This window comes from Aspergillus oryzae, chromosome 2 (assembly GCF_000184455.2).
Source record: "Aspergillus oryzae RIB40 DNA, chromosome 2".
Lineage (NCBI taxonomy): Eukaryota > Fungi > Ascomycota > Eurotiomycetes > Eurotiales > Aspergillaceae > Aspergillus > Aspergillus oryzae.
Genome location: NC_036436.1, coordinates 3,153,959 through 3,167,714, shown reverse-complemented (window position 1 = coordinate 3,167,714; position 13,756 = coordinate 3,153,959). Strand labels below are relative to the sequence as shown.

At 48.8% G+C, this 13,756-nt stretch overlaps 4 protein-coding genes across 4 annotated transcripts; 3 read left to right on the top strand and 1 right to left on the bottom strand.

The window, feature by feature from the left end:
* Window positions 1–725: 725 nt before the first annotated feature.
* AO090003000405 (MCT family MFS transporter) lies at window positions 726–2,381 on the top strand (the record flags this gene model as incomplete). The annotated part of the gene is made up of 4 exons (XM_023234875.1): window positions 726–1,059; window positions 1,144–1,250; window positions 1,313–1,839; window positions 1,949–2,381. The coding sequence occupies 4 exons, from the start codon at window positions 726–728 to the stop codon at window positions 2,379–2,381; spliced, it is 1,401 nt and encodes a 466-aa protein (XP_023089951.1).
* Window positions 2,382–2,763: 382 nt separating this feature from the next.
* AO090003000404 (kinesin family protein) lies at window positions 2,764–5,116 on the bottom strand (the record flags this gene model as incomplete). The annotated part of the gene is made up of 3 exons (XM_001819536.3): window positions 2,764–4,323; window positions 4,380–4,789; window positions 4,849–5,116. 3 exons carry the CDS (start codon window positions 5,114–5,116, stop codon window positions 2,764–2,766), a joined length of 2,238 nt encoding a protein of 745 aa, XP_001819588.1.
* Window positions 5,117–6,598: 1,482 nt separating this feature from the next.
* On the top strand, window positions 6,599–9,465 carry AO090003000403 (COPII subunit SEC24; the record flags this gene model as incomplete). Its single annotated transcript, XM_001819535.3, has 3 exons — window positions 6,599–7,117; window positions 7,179–8,825; window positions 8,890–9,465. 3 exons carry the CDS (start codon window positions 6,599–6,601, stop codon window positions 9,463–9,465), a joined length of 2,742 nt encoding a protein of 913 aa, XP_001819587.1.
* A 2,750-nt stretch (window positions 9,466–12,215) lies between these two features.
* On the top strand, window positions 12,216–13,489 carry AO090003000402 (mitogen-activated protein kinase; the record flags this gene model as incomplete). Its single annotated transcript, XM_001819534.3, has 5 exons — window positions 12,216–12,325; window positions 12,372–12,567; window positions 12,622–13,003; window positions 13,056–13,403; window positions 13,461–13,489. The coding sequence occupies 5 exons, from the start codon at window positions 12,216–12,218 to the stop codon at window positions 13,487–13,489; spliced, it is 1,065 nt and encodes a 354-aa protein (XP_001819586.1).
* Window positions 13,490–13,756: the final 267 nt, after the last annotated feature.

Here is a 13,756-nt window from a genome sequence, read left to right as displayed (position 1 = left end):
AATTTCTTATTGCAGGCTGAATGTATTATAGGTAGCATACTCCAGGTTTCAACAATTTTTTTTTCTCCTCACTGGGCATGGAAATCATTTCGTGCTATGTCTTCTGCACAATCAACCATTTGACCTTACCACTCTTCTGGAATAAAACCATGGACTTGTTTCTGCAATGGCCAGCAGACTGTCATATGGATAATAGGCAGTGCAACGTTGAATAAGCAAATATGCAAGGGCTATGGCTCCCTTCGTTCGGCTGCTTTCTCCGGTGTCAGCTGTTCCAGCCCTATCTTGTGCTGGGCAATGTAACCCAATAACGTCAAGACTTGAAAATCTATCCCTTGATTCAGAGCCAGGTTTTTCAATGCCACGGTTACCAGTAGAACATTAAGACATGAGGAATGTGAACTCAATGTTGTGGAAAACAAACGTGCAATTGACTCCCCGAGCGAAAAGAATTCTGCTCGAGAATACAGTTTATCTGTCGACAGTTCGATCCAAGCGCGACTGGATTCTCTTTTGCATTCGCTCTGTCAAGCCGTATGTCCTCAGTAAACTAACATCCTTCAGGCAGATCCGATCCCGCAGATTGTCTCTCCCCTCCAGTTGTTCGGCATTACTCATTCGTTAGTCCTATGAGTCGCATAACTTAATCTTGATCATTACCGCGTCGTCACAGAACCCAGTCGTTCACTCCTATTACAAGCCACCAAACTATATAGTTGATCAACATGCCGTCAATTCCAGAGATACAACACTCCGCCGAAAGCGTCGTTACCGAAAGTATAGAACAATCTCCATCAACAACGCCTGTCTATTCTTCAAGTGCCCATTTGAACCCGGAAGACGCGAAGCAAGAACATCCACATAAGGAAATCCAGCCGGGTCCACAAACAATTCTTGAAGATGAGTCTAGTCAAACCGGGGATCCGGAGAAATCAGGCGCGACTACCCAGTCTGTGCCAGCTAAAGCCCCAGATGCACCCCCGGATGGTGGCCTCAAGGCATGGATGGTAGTGCTCGGTGCCTTCTGTGGGTTGTTTGTCAGTTTTGGGTGGATCAATTGTGAGTAGCTTCTGGGCTCTGTGCCCTTTGATATTTGTTGGGCCTGGAGCACGATCTGAATTATGCTGACACCAAGATGTGTAGGTATTGGTGTCTTCCTGGACTACTATAAAACCCATCAGCTACAGGACTTGCCAACCAGCACAGTAACGTGGATCACTTCGTTGGAGATTTTCATGATGTTTTTCGGGGTGCGTACACTAAGTTCCGGTGTTAGTAAAAGCGAGGCATTGACGGTTCTAACTCCAAACAGGGTCCCATCGTAGGAGTATTCTTTGACAATTTCGGTCCCCGCTGGGTTCTGATAGCCGGCACATTCTTCCACGTCTTCGGGCTGATGATGGTGTCCATCTCGAAAGAATACTACCAATTCATCCTCGCGCAAGGTGTCTGCAGCCCTATCGGAACAAGTGCCATCTTCCACGGCTGTCTCACCTCCGTGAGCACCTGGTTTCGGCGGCGTCGTGCCCTGGCTCTAGGCGTCACTACTTGCGGCTCAAGCGTCGGAGGAGTAATCTTCCCTATCATGGTAGCTCGACTCATCCCCATAGTAGGATTTGGCTGGACAATGAGGATCTGCGGATTCCTCAGTCTAGGGCTCCTGGTTATTGCCAACCTCACGGTACAATCGCGACTCCAACATCACCGGAAGCCATTCCGACCATTGGATTTCGTTCGCCCACTCCGCGAGCTCCCTTTCGTGCTTACCACGGCCGGAACCTTTTTTGTATACTGGGGCTTATTCTTGCCGTTCGCTTTCATCCCAACTCAAGCCGAGCGGTACGGCATGTCGTCCTATCTGGCATCTTACTTAATCCCGATTCTCAACGCAGCCAGGTATATATTTCTTGTCTCATATCACATACCCATATGCTAATCAACTGTACAGTATCCTCGGCCGTCTCGTGCCGCCCTATCTGGCAGATCTTTTCGGCAGATTCAACCTAATGATGTTAACCTCCCTGTTCTCGGTCATTATCGTTCTCGCTCTATGGCTTCCATCGCGAAGCAACGCTCCTGCCATCGTGTTCACTTCTCTTTACGGTTTCAGCTCCGGTGCTGCTGTCTCCCTTGCGCCAGCGCTAGTCGCTCAGATCTCGGATCTGCGCGAGATTGGAGTTCGTAGTGGAACGTATTTCTGCATTGTATCTTTTGCCGCTTTGACAGGTATGCCGATTGCAGGTGCTCTGTTGCCTGATCCCTTACATGGGTCGTACTTGAAGTTGGAGATTTTCTGTGGTGTGGTGATGTTCGGTGGAGTTGTGTTTTATATCCTGGCCAAGGGAAGAATTAGCGGTTGGGGGCTTATGCATAAAGTCTAAGGAGTTAGTAGTAGGCATAAGTTGGGGTTTTGGTAGATATGTCTCAATTAAAGTAATGTAATGTTTGTGGGGTGGTGAGTTTGATGCAGAAAATGTTGAGGAAAATGAATCGTATTCTAATAAGACTGAACATGCTGGGAGTATATCCAAAAAATGCAAAATACAACATCGGACAACATCTCACCCAACCAACACCGTAACACCTTCGCTGAATGAATGGTAAAAACAATATATGCATGGTCCGTGTCCGTTGCACCTGCAATGGTGCAAAATTTGCAATGAAGGATGAAATATGCAATATGCAATATGAAGTTTGTTCAACATGCTTGTGACACCCCAACGCTCCACAGATGGAGATATCAACTTCTATATATTATGCCCTTTATGCCAAGACTCCATTTCTCATGCTTTCAACAGTCTTGACGCCGACTCCTCTTAGCGTGCTCAGTTCGGCAAGACTGTTAATCTGGACTTGTCTATCGCTGTCCTGCTCCTCCAAGTGCTGATCCATTTCGCAGAGGCAGTCAACTATAGCTTCAGCTTTCTTGACGCCAACACCTTTCAACAGCTTAATCTGGCTTACGTCGCGAGAGTTGATTATCGATAGAAGGTGGATTGTCCGGGGTGAGGGGGCTTCGTAACAGTCGACGCTAGACCCTTCATCTGACGGCGAACTGGTTTTGGTGCGTTTCTTGCGCCTCGTTTGTGTTATTTCTTCAATATCGTCGTCACTGAGTTCCTCGGCTCTATCTTCGGGATTGTACTCGCCATCCGAATCCTCAGCTTGACGCTTCAAGTTTGTTCCCACGGACTGCCTCTTGATTGAAAGAAGGCTTCCAAACTCTCTCTTGGACGCTGTGAGAGTGTGATTCCCGGTTGTGTCGGCATCTGGACAAGACTTGCTCTGGATCCGCTGCTTCAGAGTGCTGATCTTCCTTGCAAGTTTCTCGTTGTCTGGGAAGAAAGGAAGCGCGAGCTGATACATCTTCAGTGCGAAGCTATCCTCGCCACGTGCTTGGTGTTGCTTGGCCATGAGCAAAAATGACAATCCTTCGGCCCTTGCGTCTTCCGTGCCTTCGATGCGCTGCTCAAGCATTTCCAAGCGCTTTTGTACTTGTTCATTCAACTCACGGACCTGCGTTTGCCTGGACTTTTCACTGACAGCTCTTACAGCCAGAATCTCCTCTACCTTCTTTTCAACCATCTCTTCAATTTTGGCGGCAGATATATCTTCGTACTGCTTTTGTGACTGAAGGGGCTGCGTGATTCGGCTGAGCTTTAACAAGCGGTGATTAGAATCTAGGGAAGGACGCTTTGGTGGCTCAGGTTTTCTGAATTGGGTAGAATCCCTAGACCGCGGTTTGTCAGAGTAGACGTGGAACGCCTTGACTGGCTTTTCTCCAGCTTTTGACGCATCCTTGTCTTTGTTGGCAAGTGCTGGAAGGTTGACATTGGCAGTAGCGGTCAGTGGACGCAGAGGCTGCCTTAGGGCAGTCACTGAAGGACGCGCTGCTGGTCTCGGAGGCCCTTTGAACATCGGCTCGTTCTCCACCTCACGAACCTCAATCTTCTTTGTGCGGTTGGCAAAGTTCAACGAGCTTAAGGTGTCCAGGTGATAAGATTTGATGGGTGCGAGGTTGAGAATCATCACCGTCAGTCCATTGTTCTGTCCCAAGGAAAGGATTCTTGTCATCTTTGACTCTCTGTACGGGATTCTATGGTGTTTCTTGCTTATGGCTTCCACACACTGTGCCAGAACAAAAAGGCTCTTGTTAATACTCGCTGACTCAACCATGCGCTCTTTGTCATTGTCTGTTCGACGATTATCCTCTGAACCAGCTAAGTCAATGGCAGATGCTGTGCTGATCCGAGTCTTGCCACCAGAGCTGACGGCTACCTTGACGCAGAGAATTGCATGAGACCGTGACGAGTGAGCGTTTAACTATGAAAGAAGTCAGTCCTGTGGCTCACACCTGCAAGGGCTGAATGTTTGCTTACCTTTGTTGCAGATGTAGACCTGTTGGTGTTGGCCTGATCATAAAGGCTCTCGAACTCCTTCAGACTTGTACATGGCCTTTCCGTCAGGCCTACAACCACTGTCTTTCCTCCATTGTCACGCAAAGGTAGTCCTGCAAGCGTTCTCTTCTCCGGGGGCTCAAACAAGTCGAAGACCTTGTCATTGTAGATCTCGTAATAGCTCAAGGAAACGTTCACCGTCGTCTCTCCATCACCATCCTTTTCAAGCTTCCGGCTGCGTCTATATATGCTACTCAAAAGACGGGGAATGACGCCTCTGTCAGCCAGGCTTTTACCGCCCCGCATCGTGTGTGTTTTCCCGGTACCCGTGACTCCGTAGGCGAACAAGGTGACATCGAAACCATTGAATAAATGCTTAACCGTAGGTGCAACTATCCGTTCTGATCAGTATACCGTCACCATCCCAGACACAGCGAAGTATAGCACCAACCCTCGGCATCAAAGAGCTCCTGCTGTGGAGAATCCGCATCGTAGACAGCATTGAACTGAAAAGAGTATTCCTCATTCTCATTCTTGGGGTTTGGAATCCGTACGATGGTATCCCGGTCCCGCAATGCCGCCAGCTTCTTTTCCTGGGAGCTCTGTTTCTCGGTCTTGCTAGGGGCGGCTTGAGTTGTAGACCCCGTACGGAGGATGATATCCAATTCCCGCTCGGATTTCAAGAGTGGCCTCACACGCGCAACGACCCGGACGCTCATCTTGTACGTCGTATGAAATTATGGAGAAAGAAGTCTCTTCCAATCCGAGTACCTGTTTGTCGTATCGAAAATGGCCGTCTGCCGTCTTTTTGCACCGTTGGGAAAGTTTCTGTCGCACTATACCTGCTGCATAGGAGGCAGATGCATGCAATCTAAACAAGAGTGAAATACACGATGAACAACTCCACCTTGTGCGTCAGGGAGCTGTCTCGCAATCTGAACTTAACGAAAATACAAAGCAAGCCCTTTTTGCATTGGCGCAGTTATGCCAGAAAACAAACAGGAGAAATCAAATATATTAAACCAATGAAACAAACAGAAAAGCAAAACAGAAAAAACTACAACAACCGATCAATGGCGTGAGCTGATGTTAGAGACAGAAGAGGCTCTGGTGAGCGACAAGGATACTTGGCTTGGTTTTGGTGCGATTGGCAGTGGTCAACGCTGTTGGCACGGCAACCTCTTTCAAAACCTCCCCCGGACATTCCACGTCACGTTATGGGGCTTCGTTTGGAGTGATTATGATAAAAAGAGCACTCAATCCTACTTTGTTATTCGTGTACTAGAATTTTATAAGAATATATTTGAGTAGTTGCTCATCCTTGTATTGGCTTGGTATCAAGCATTCCGTAGATACGATTTGCTCCTATGTTAGGCTTATAATTGGTGTTTGCAAGCACTATATATATCGGTTGTTTATGCTTGTGCCGATTCGAGATAGATCAGATTTCATGGCAAGAATATAAAGAGAGATAACCAAGTAATGGCGAATAAGAACCAAGAGCCCATTTTTATGCACCACGAGTGAATGGCTAGTATTCATCAATATTATCCACTGTAGCCTGACTGTTGTCATTTACCCCCCTTCAAGTATGAGATCATAACTCGAAGAACAACACCGAGCGAAGTTCTCCGAGCTGCTTGCTGTTATTCTCGCTAGTCGAGTAGTTTAAGTCTATCTTGATGATATACTTCATGGGAACAGTAATTTAGCTGCTCCATAATTTACCTCCGAGTCCCACCATAGAATGTGTTCTTCGTAATGGAGAGGTGTATACTATTAACCAACCTCAGGCAGTGAAGTCGGTTAGCATGCGGGGCTCTGATTGGCCGATCGGGGAGCAAGCCGCCGCAAAGGCCACCGTACACCACCATCGCCAGTTCAACGCCGTTGTCGTTCCGCTCCCACAGCTACCCCAACCTTCTCAAGGACACGTCGACTGAACCCGAGTGCAGTGTATCCGTGTGCCCTTGTCGTTCTCTCAATTTATATGGTTGGACCGTTAACGAATTTTGGCTGTTAGTACGCAGATTGCCCTGGATCATTCGTCCCCTCCTGTTTGAGACCAGTGTGTTGACCGCCAACATAGTGAGCCTGTGACGATTGCGCGACATTAACATATACTCCGGTTACCCCCTACACGAGTCCACGGAGATAATAATCCATCAGTTATCCACTACGAAATATCGAAATAGCCATTCATGGCCGCACCACAAGGGGGTTATCCTCCCCAGGAAGGGTATGGTCAACCTGCCGGATATGAGTCTCCTTCACAGCAAGCTGCGGGGCTAGCTCCTGCTCCGGCTCAACATGGAGGTAGAAAGAAACGAGCATATGCCGGTGAAGCCTTCGAGCTTGGATCCGGTGCCAATGCTGGCCTAGGAGGTCAACTACCGGCTGGTGGTACCTACGGAGGATACCCAGCTCAGCCACAAGCCGCAGGATATCAGCAACCCGTGTACGGGGCGGATCCTACTCAGATGCAAGCAGCTGCTCAAGGATATGCTGCCCCTGCAGCGCCCGCAGTCGCTCAGATGACCCAACAGTTCGGTGCGATGGGGGTGACCGACCCGCATCTGATGCCACCGCAGCCCGTTCCCCAGGCCGCCCAGGCCCCGCGACCTGTTCTCAACCATCTTTACCCGACAGACCTCCTTACACAACCATTCAATGTTGCGGAACTTGACTATCCTCCACCTCCAATTGTTTTACCTCAAGGAGTATGTACCGGAATTGGAGAAGTGTTAGTATCGGTGCTGCTAGTTACTGACTCTCTCTTAGACCAGTGTTTATCCCTCCCCTACTGCCAACTGCCCCCCTAAATATGTCCGGTCAACGCTCAACGCTGTTCCCACCACTCACTCTCTCCTCAAGAAATCCAAGCTGCCTTTCGCTCTTGTCATCCAGCCATATGGAGCGCTCCATGATTCGGAAGACCAGGTCCCAGTGATCCCAGATCAAGTTATCTCTCGTTGTCGCCGTTGCCGATCCTACATTAATCCCTTCGTGACATTCCTTGATCATGGGCACCGCTGGCGTTGCAACATGTGCAATCTGACAAATGACGTACCCCAGGCCTTTGATTGGGACACAACGCTGCAACGACCGGCGGATAGGGCATTGCGACCTGACCTCAACCATGCGGTTGTTGAGTTCGTTGCACCGCAAGAGTACATGGTGCGCCCCCCGCAGCCACTCGTCTACCTCTTCTTGATCGACGTTAGTTATGCATCTGTCACCAACGGTCTCTTGGCTACGAGTGCTCGGTGCATCAAAGAAAGTCTCGAACGTATCCCTAATGCGGACCGCCGGACGCGACTGGGTTTCATAGCGGTCGACTCCAGCCTCCACTACTTCAGCATCCCGCGCGATGGCTCAGAAAACTCGGATCCAAGGATGCTCGTTGTCAGCGATTTGGACGAGCCATTCCTCCCTATCCCTGGTGACTTGCTAGTAACTCTGAGCGAATGCCGTGAAAACATTGAAACGTTCCTGGATAAATTGCAGGAAATGTTCCAGAACACCCAAAACAATGGCTGTGCTATGGGATCGGCACTGCGTGCTGGTTACAAGTTGATCGCCCCTGTTGGAGGCAAGATGACCGTTCTTAGCTCCTCTCTTCCCAACATTGGACATGGCGCCCTGACTATGCGAGAGGACAAGAAGGTTCTGGGCACCAGCAAGGAGAGCGGTCTTCTGCAGACCGCAAACAGCTTCTACAAGAGCTTTGCTGTGGAGTGTTCGAAGGCCCAGGTCTCTGTAGATATGTTCCTCTTCTCTTCTCAGTACCAGGATGTGGCGTCTCTCAGCAACCTGCCTAGATATACTGGCGGTCAGACGTACTTCTATCCTGGATGGAACGCTGCACGGGGAGAGGATGCGATCAAGTTCGCACGGGAGTTCTCGGAATACCTCTCGTCTGAGATCGGCCTGGAGGCCGTCCTCCGTGTCCGTGCTACGACCGGTCTGCGCATGAGCACATTTTACGGTAACTTTTTCAATCGCAGTTCCGACCTCTGCGCGTTCCCTGCTTTCCCCCGCGACCAGGCCTACGTTGTTGAAGTCGCCATTGACGAGACGGTTACAAAACCTGTTGTTTGTATGCAGACCGCTGTACTTCATACTACATGCAATGGTGAGAGGAGAATTCGCGTCTTGACTCTGGCTCTTCCCACCACCCAGAGCCTTGCAGATGTCTACGCATCGGCGGACCAGCAGGCGATCGCTACTTACTTCAGCCACAAGGCTGTTGAACGGGCTCTCGGAAGTGGCCTGGAACCCGCCCGTGAAGCCCTGCAGGCCAAGGCCGTGGAGCTTCTGGCCACCTACCGAAAGGAGCTTGCTGGTGGAAGTGTGAGCGGCGGAGGCCTGCAGTTCCCTGCTAACCTGAGAGGGCTTCCTGTTCTTTTCCTCGCACTGATCAAGAATGTAGGAATCTTTATCTATCCCCACCATCCCCTTAGCCTTGGCACTGACTAACATGATGATGTAGCTTGGCCTTCGGAAATCTGCACAAATTCCGACTGATATGCGCTCCGCGGCGCTCTGCTTGCTCTCAACGCTCCCCCTCCCTCTTCTCATCCAATATATCTACCCGAAGATGTACTCTCTACACGACATGCCGGATAATGCTGGCCTGCCAGATGAGCAGACGGGCGAGATTGTTCTTCCTCCACCGGTGAACTTGTCTTCTGAGCGGGTCGTCCCATACGGTCTCTACCTCATTGACGACGGCCAGACACAGTTTCTCTGGGTGGGACGTGATGCTGTGCCACAACTTATTGTTGATGTCTTTGGCCTGCCAGACAAGTCGCAACTTCGTGTGGGCAAGCAAAACCTTCCTGACCTGGATAATGACATGAACCAGCGCGTGCGGGCAGTCATTGAGAAGAGCCGGGATCACCGGTCGAAGGGCTGCGGCAGTATTGTGGTGCCACATCTGTACGTGGTTAAGGAGGATGGAGAACCCGGTCTCCGACTGTGGGCACAGACAATGCTCGTGGAGGACCGAGCCGACCAGGGCGTCAGTCTTGTGCAATGGATGGGCAACTTACAGGAAAAGGTTTGACCCCGTTTCCTAGGCTCTCGTTCTTTCATTTTTCTCCTGTACCTGTCACCAAAACCTATGACCTGCCAAGTCATTAGGCTGACGAGGATGAACACGCCTACAGGTTGTGCAGTAATGGTAGCTTTCACAAGTTTTGGTAAATTATATGCAAGAGATATCAATATATTCCTCATTTGCCTGGATTCTCTGTACTACTAGCTTTTTTCATTTTCACTTCGGGTTATAGCTAGCGAGATATTTTAGTATTCTCCGTATGTCACTGCATAGACCGTTATCTTCTGTAGTATGTGTTACACGCTCTTCGTCTTTTCTTGACAGAAAAAAAAAAAAGAATTCAAATAAATGATTAATATTATATCCAAAAAAAAAAAAAAAAAAAAAAAAAAAAAAAAAAAAAAAAAAAACTCTGCCTGCCACTGGAACCATTCCAACTAAAGCATATCTTCATACAATGCCCAGAATTCTATCTCATGGGAAAAAGCGTGCATGAGCCCCGGGCGTCTGTCAGGCCGATCATGCACAGTAGACTTTAGATCACAGCTTAGCATGTCAGCTCAGTCGACAAGGCTGTGTGCCGCAGAGCGAATCAGAGGCGAGAATGGGGAGGGCGCTGGCGACATGACGAGGGGGAATGCCAAGATATTCGGGAGATTAGACAACAAAAGGAGAGACAGAGGTGCAGTGGACTTGTGACGACTGTGATGATGAGCAGTAGCGCGAGGTGAAAGGTTGCCAAACGGCACTGCCCCCTCTCCACTAGACCAACACTTGAGACGTGGACTAAACTCCATTAGGAGGCAATTGGCGCTGGTGGCGGGTTACTTGGTGGTGGATGGCATTGAAACACTGGCCGGGATGTAGTAAGTTTTTGGGAGGGGAGACCCATCCAGAGGGAAATTGACCGTCGTTTGGGACGATGATCCATATGGCTGCTCAACAAACCCTGTCTTGGTTTTTATGATACCATAATTAAAGGCAAATTAACCTAAGAGGCAGTAGGTAGATACCGGACCCTGAGATTGCCTATGCTAATGGGGAAGTAGAATATAGGGCGTGGCGGGTCCAGTGATTAGGTATCATCCAGGTATCAAACAAGTCCTTTAGTCGATACAACTGGTATAGAGGTACCTGACTCCATTATGGGTTCTAGAGTTAGACTCCCTCTCAAATACGTGGCTGTGACGGGGTTTGTAACTTTATGGATGATTTTAGTCACTAAGTCCAACCAGTGTTGACTAGTAGCAACTAGTTGACCCCGTAGTTCAATGTCTTGTCTTTGTACCAGAGACATATTGGATTTAATGGATGTATTAGGTACCTAGAAAGTACAATACCCTATAGTATAGGTCTAGGTTATGGATCACATACTAAATACGTACATTATCCGCCGCCCCTCCCCATGATCCATCATTTACCCCCTCCAAAAAGTAGAAGAGGTTCTCCATCCTTTTTTTCGATTCGTATTTCTATTTTCCGGAATTTTTGTCGAGCCAAACAGCACTTAACTTGGTTGCTCCCCCCCAGCGGAACCAACCTTGTTGTGTGCGTGTCTTTCCTTCACCTACCTCTCCTTTTAGACCATTTCCCCCCGTATATCATCCCATATCGAGTAAAGGATTGATCCACGGTTCCATCCGATCTAGAAGATCCAAGGAATCGAACACTCTGGTTCTGGATCCTCTCCGTTGCGTCCCCTTTCCAGGATTTGGTTCTCAGCCTCGTTGTGTACGATCATCAAGAACTGACTGGTACGAATCTCTCTGTTTTCTCTTGGTCGTCGTCGTCTTCCCCTCCATTCTGCCCCACCCCACTTTTCGCTGATCCGCTCCCCGTTATTAACTTCCTACTACTGCTGCGACTATTGCGTTACTGTGATCACTGCTTGCTTCTCCTGTTCTTCCACGGTGCTGCATCTGTCAGAACACCGACTCCTAACACGTTCTACCCATTATCCAGCTCCAATCTCATTGCCGAGGTTGAAGCATCTTAGACTGATTGCTGAGGCCACGCAGGAGAGAAAGGACAAACAGTTCAGGAAGTAAAAATAGAACACAGCCTGAAACATCAAAGTCCGAGACTAAAGGACAAAGACTATTTCCGAGTCATGTACGGATGCTTCCCCGGTGGTGACGGTTGATTTGACACCTCCGATGTGATCGGCTGTGGATTCGCTCGATGTTTGAAAGTTACTAACATGTGCACTTTTAGTACACCGGATCATTCGCTTTAAGCGCCGTTCGCTATCTCTGTTAGTCCAAAGTTTTCAAATCTCGCATTCGGGGCCGTTTCAGTCATTGTCATATCTGTACCGAAATTCCTACAATCCTCGACGAATCGTTTGACAGCAGACACAACGCCATACCTACCCCGCATTCAACCAGAACGAATCCCGGAAACTGTTTCTCTATCAGAATCTCCAGGGCGTACGAACTTGCTTAAAGCGTTCCAAAAGTATTTATAAAAGGGGAGCGTATCGTTTGAACGAATGTAAGCGCATTCTCAATAAATACCGCCGGGGTTATTGTGAACCTGCCATGTTTACTGCTATGTTGTCCGCCGATGATCTATCGGATAGTTTGTGACACAACTACACAATGCCTTGCCTTGTTGCTGGGAGTCGCGGTCAAGTTGACTGCCTCACTCACGGTAGTCAATGCGGAAGTGAAGCGCAGTGCATTTAGCAACCAACCACAACAGCCACAAGTCGTGTACATTCCGCTAATACGGTCTAGTTCGGACAGTCCACGAATATGGTGCAGCAACTTCCTCCCCAGGGAGGTTCACGAAAGATCTCCTTCAACGTTTCCGACCAATATGAAATTCAAGATGTCATTGGTGAAGGTGCCTACGGTGTGGTGTGGTAAGTGCCGGCGCAAGCAGAGGTGGGTGTTATGCTGACGGCCCAGCTCTGCCATCCACAAACCATCTGGTCAAAAAGTCGCCATCAAGAAGATCACTCCTTTCGACCACTCGATGTTCTGCTTGCGAACTTTGCGTGAGATGAAGCTGCTTCGCTATTTTAACCATGAAAACATCATCTCTATCCTGGATATCCAAAGACCACGCAACTATGAGAGCTTCAACGAGGTTTATCTAATCCAGGTACTTACACGCCGAATATTAGATGAGAATCATGAGACACTAATCAATCCGTAGGAGCTGATGGAGACTGACATGCACCGGGTCATTCGTACCCAAGATCTTTCGGATGATCACTGTCAATATTTTATTTACCAGACTCTACGTGCCCTCAAAGCTATGCACTCGGCCAATGTTCTTCATCGTGATCTGAAACCTTCGAACCTGCTCCTCAACGCAAATTGCGATCTGAAAGTTTGCGATTTTGGCTTGGCCCGCTCGGCCGCCTCCACAGATGATAACTCAGGGTTCATGACAGAATATGTGGCGACCAGATGGTACCGTGCGCCGGAGATTATGTTGACATTCAAGGAGTACACCAAAGCGATTGATGTGTGGAGTGTTGGTTGTATTCTCGCCGAGATGCTGAGCGGAAAACCCTTATTCCCCGGAAAGGACTGTACGTCGTTCCTTATCATATGTTGGAGACAGTCAGCTAACATATCTTCAAGATCATCACCAATTGACTCTTATTTTGGACGTTCTTGGTACACCGACAATGGAGGACTACTATGGAATCAAATCCCGACGGGCTCGGGAATACATTCGGTCTCTCCCTTTCAAAAAGAAGATCCCCTTCAAGGCGCTCTTCCCGAAGGCCAACGATTTGGCCCTGGACCTCCTGGAGAGGCTCTTGGCATTCAACCCCGCTAAGCGTATTACTGTGGAAGAAGCTTTGCGTCATCCATACCTGGAGCCGTATCATGACCCCGAAGATGAGCCCACGGCACCTCCCATCCCGGAAGGGTTCTTCGACTTTGACAAGAATAAGGATGCCCTTAGCAAGGAGCAGTTAAAGAGTGAGTTAACCTCAATTATACAAACATGCTTTGTTGTTCCTATGCTAATATTCGCAGTTCTAATCTACGAGGAGATCATGCGGTGAGCTTGCATTGGACAGCTTGTCCATCGGGAAAGACTGAATACAGGTCGGGATAAATAGGATGGGATGACCGAACCCATGCACTTAATATCTAGTTGCATAGACGACAAGCCAGGGTAACAATCGCACATCGACTATGATATTGGCTGAGTCTCATGATTGGCCCTTTTGACACGGTTTCAGGCGTCTGGTGCTTTCACTTATTTAACAGATAAGCCGGTCTTACGCTTGTCAATCTTGAGCTGGAAATACATTATGCCTAGGTTCTCA